General features: G+C 39.1%; 1 protein-coding gene across 1 annotated transcript in view; it reads right to left on the bottom strand.

Annotated features, from left to right (window-relative positions):
* Positions 1-2,369: 2,369 nt before the first annotated feature.
* LOC122254609 (putative G protein-coupled receptor B0563.6) overlaps positions 2,370-5,000 on the bottom strand; it is a 25,199-nt gene continuing 22,568 nt past the window's right edge. Inside the window, exon 7 of the mRNA XM_086545274.1 lies at positions 2,370-5,000. This exon is cut by the window's right edge and continues 73 nt beyond it. Coding sequence (XP_086401400.1) covers positions 4,885-5,000 — 116 coding nt within the window. The 3' untranslated portion in view covers positions 2,370-4,884.

Genomic DNA, 5,000 nt, shown 5'->3' with positions numbered 1-5,000 from the left:
ACACTCGTAGAAAGACACACTCGACATCAACTCGTATCATCAACTCCAGTAGATGCTAATACAAAATCCAACGCATACAAGGGACACCTAATACAGTGAATCCGTCCAGTAGACCACCAAACACAAGACACAGCATTGTTGTGGTGATTCTTCTACTTGAAATATCCACTCTACCTCTTGGTCAGTAAGCACCAGAGGACACAGAGACTTTTACAGGTGTTTTCATTGAAGAGATCGAATACATACAGCCATTGGGAGAATGAAATGGTTCATTTTGTGAAGGATGCAACTACAGTTATTAGATGGATAGAAGTGATCATCTGTGAAAAAACGTTTAAATGTTTGTCTCTATATACTGAGTATAATTTGATTGATCATTGAAGGAATAACCTACTCATATGTGACTATTTCCATTAGGGATTAAGGAGTTGCAAATACATCGTTTAAGGACAGTCACTTCAATCTCATGTCATCCAGTAAAACGCCCTAGCAATCGTCTTGACTTCCAGTTATAAATACTTAAAGAAAGTGTTGATTCTTTACGTTACCAGTGTTTATTGTGTATAAAGGAAAAAAAGCCATTTCTCAACATGAATAGGCCTACTCTATGACACTGGAAGCAATACATGGAGCAGCAAACTTTACAACAATTAGCTTGCTGTCCCTTTTTGTCTGTGTTTGCTGTCTTTCGCCACATTGTTAAAGCGAATGGAAAGCACATGAATTCTTAAATAATAGCGATGATGTACTCCCACAGGCAATAACACATACATTTACTCCTCACACGCCCAACTTCACATACCCGAAACGCATACCGAGGAAAACACTCCTGTTCACATTATATGAATTATATACACTTGGCATACACACCTGACTAGATAACTTCAACGTTGCATCTTTTTTAAGTAACCTTCACTCATCTCAATGCAAACACTTCTCACTTGGCGACACGTATCACACCATAACAACACTTTACCTGCGATTTTTTTTTTTAGACAGTATTAGTTATATACATAAAGATAACATCAACTGGTATAACGTCATACCCAAAGTGTTTTTTCAGATATTTTGTATTTACAATAAAGATACTTTTCTTTATTCATATAGACATATATTAAACTCTGACAAAAAAAACTGAGATAAACTCATATTCAGTATACATATATATATATTCATATATTCTATAAAGTCTTAAGTTGATAAACTTTACAGGGATCAACAAACCTGAACTTAAATGAGTCGACGGTATGGTTGATAAGAATGAACCCGTTCCTTTTAAAATCGGTCATAGATTTGACAATCAGCTGAATGGGTCCGGAAGGAACAGGGCTAGAATAATTCTAAGGGAAGGAAAGCAGAGCAAGTTCCCGTTATAAAAGGTACTAAGTGCTTTTGCCACAATCCCTTAGCTGGAAATTATATACATTAGACTCTTAGAAAACCGTCGGGGAAAATTCTGCATTTCACTAATACTGGCATTTAATTAAAAAATCTCTCCAAAGTATATCTTTCCCTCAAAAAATCGACTTCTGAGAAAAATAGAAATCTTACAACATTTTTTCTTTATCCATTATAAAAAATAGAATACGAATACAAAAAAATAAGCACAGTGAGGAATATATGATCTTTGGTCAAATATGCAGAACAAAAGTCAACAAGGATCGCTTCTTTCTTGAACAAGGGAGCTTATGCCAAAGCAAAGCCAAGTTGAGGACTTCGGAAAGCATTATTACCTATTCCTTCCTGTCGTGGTTGAAATATGTTCAAAATCGTGTTTGTGTATATTTTTCTATTATCATGAAGAATAACACTGCATCTCAACATGCATATAGGGTATGTAAACCTATAACATGTGTATATAGATTTTTACTTCACATACTCGGACAATAGAAATAAATTTTAAAACGATTTGGTAATAACGATGAATAAGTCTGCGGAAACAAAACCCATATTTCACATACTGAAGATCATTCAAGACTCAGCAGCAGCAGCAGGCATAAAATTTCGACGTTCATTAACATTCGATCAGTCTCATACACGGGATTCATGTTGCCCTTGAGTGGTCATACTGAAGCGCTCACATCCACAAAAGTTAACATTAATTCTCTATTTCAACTAAGCCAAGCTATGGACACTATGAATACAGCAACAGTGGTTTGTTTAACTCTAACGCCAATTAGATTCAAGAAAGTTGAAAGTCTTATGATGTAGATTTTGTGCGCATGAACATTGGTCAAAACTGAGCAAGTCGGTCTGGATCAGCCCGAGTCATGAGACTACGGACGCTCCAAGCCTCTCTTGCTGTCATGAGGAACATCGATGTGATGTGTGGGATGAACGTCGCTCTGAAGGTATGCAGACGGCGTTGATTTTTTTTTTTTTTGACATTTCTTTTAGAATTTCAAGATTGTAAGTGTACTTCGCCCAAAAGAGTTTGGAAAGCCCACACCGATGTTTCCCAATTGAAAACCTTACTTTTACGGATTAGAAATTATGCTTTAATTTACGGTAAGAAAGCCAATTTTTAATCACACCAATTGAAAATCAATTTCCGTGTGAGCTTTTGATTACAGACTACCAACAGAGCCGCCAGCATGGCATTATGCTCCCTGACAAATAAGCTTAACTTTGCAGAGCCACTTAAGTGACCTCTCAAAAGAGCAACCGCTAGCAAGACCAGATCGATCCGCGGCTATACAAATTTTTCTCACAACAATATGGCCACTTAAAGTCGGGCTACGACTGAACAACTCCAAACGTACGGCCACATTCACCTCACGCTGGACATAGCATACGTGCTTCACTGATCTGATGCACCATTTTCACAAGATTCGGCCACAAAAAAATCAAGGTACAACGGTACACTTGCACAACGGCCTTGCACTACCTGAGGTTAGCCCAGTGGCTCTCATTCGTCGAACCAGTCACAAAGAAGATGATCAGCAACTACTTGGGGACTCGTGTTCTTCGGATACACATGTAGAACTCATTTACCTCCTACACATTGACACTTACTCAATTCCCAGTCATGATGTCGTGGTCTCATTCGAGTCGCTGAGGGTAGTATTATCCTGGCTTTTCGATTCCTTTTAAGAAATTTTATGGGATATTTCGGAGAAGCAGTCTCTCGCCTCGCCTATTGTTGCTGTAAAGACTTTTGTGTTAAATGTTTATTACAAGTTCAAGGCAATTTCCAAATGGACCAATTCTAATGAGTAACATGTGTACTATGTAATTTTCTTTCTTCCATATGAACTAATCACGGCATATATCAACTTAAGCATGAATACGTTGGCCACACTGAGTGACTAACGAAGTTTGGCTTGATTATAAACCTTCATTGCGTAGGGGCAAACATTTCAATACAAAGTACATACTATTCGTTGTAATGAATATCATGTTGCTACTTATTCAGTAGCCAAATTTTGCTAGATCCTCTCCATAAAACAGTCTAAAATGCAAAGGAGAGAGCCGTGGTTATGCAACAAAATCAATATCAACCATTCCATTTAACAAGAGGCCAAGACTCATGCTAGCAGAGTTCGAATATACAGCATGTACTAATTCTCGAAACAGTGAATAGTCACGAGGCTGTATTTAATGTCTGAAGTATATGGTTTCTGTAAAACACTCATTTAAATAAGTTGCATTCATCAAATCTCAAATACTCATTTTTTCCACAAATGATGAAAGATATACACTGCACAATTAGAGAAATCCTTTACGGTTTATGCTATTACATCTTGACATCACAGTCAGAAAAGCCTGGCCCCATACGATGATCCTCATTAGGAGGGAAAGGAAAGGCCCTTCGACGCAAAAGTTCACAAATTTATACTCTTGTATTCGCTTCTTCCAGAAAAGTTAGAAATGTGAAACGTGTTTTATCCAGCATACTTATTGACACACAGACAGCATGCTCATGACACAGCACCCTTATGACTCCCATACCTGCCACCAGCTGACGCACCATGCATCACTCGCACCGGAACAACTAATGCCAAAGGACCTAGTGTCGGAAACCTATCCACATGCACACTGACGAAGGCCTGTGTTGGTCACAGTTGCGGAAGCACCAGGCGACGAAGGGAGAGTCAAGAAGGAGATTGAACTCAAGCTGATGAGGTCACGTTTTTGTTTCATGGGTTCGTGTTTTTTCTTCTTTTTTTTTATCGGCACTGTGTCTTTACCAAAGCCTGTTGCTGTGTCACTTATCAAAATTCCTCAGGCCAGGACAAACGTGTCATTTCTTTTTCGAAAGAGACCTCATTCGCCAGATTAATAAATCTATTTTTTGGAAGCAATAGACCTCCAACAAAAGGTTTCACATATGCAAAAGTAAGCACCAGGAAAAAAATAGATTATCCTTCATCAGTAATATTTTCAGTTTTTTTTGGAAAATCACTAAGAACTACGAAGAATAATCAGAAAACCAACTCGAGGATTTTCCCATCTCGAGCAATACAATTGATGAATAAAAAGGGGAAAAATATATAAACAGTTTATACTGCAAATTTGTAAAACAATAGATTACTTTATATAAAACAGTTTTCAACTTTACATCACGCTAAGATCACGCAGAAACCAGTACAGCAGGTTGCGGGACACATTCGCACCGTAGAAACAGGGCTCAACTATTTGAATGGACGTCTTAAGAAGGCAGGCTGCAGGCAAGGCAAGGAGAGTCTTGTCTTCGGCTGCTACAGCCTTAACTTCACATTAAAAGACTGTCGAAATGACGCATTTTCTCTCAATGCAGTCCGTTCCCTTTTCGCTCTCGTAGCCTCTGGTCTTCAGTGATTCCTCGTCTCGCACCTGCTGCTTACTGTGGTGTCATACAGCCACAGGGATGGGCGTCTGCGTGGTCCTAGCGTGGGCGCGTCCCTATGGGGGCCTAAGGGCTTCTTTCAAGCCGGACACGGATCCCAGGAAGGAGGCCCCCATGGAGTTCTCCTTTGCCGAACGCAGGGTCCTGAGGAACGTCTCTCGGAAATCTTTCG

The sequence above is a fragment of the Penaeus japonicus genome, unplaced genomic scaffold (genome assembly GCF_977035675.1).
Source record: "Penaeus japonicus unplaced genomic scaffold, GWHDUDI00000001_assembly GWHDUDI00000002, whole genome shotgun sequence".
Lineage (NCBI taxonomy): Eukaryota > Metazoa > Arthropoda > Malacostraca > Decapoda > Penaeidae > Penaeus > Penaeus japonicus.
This window is presented reverse-complemented; position numbering and strand designations above follow the sequence as displayed.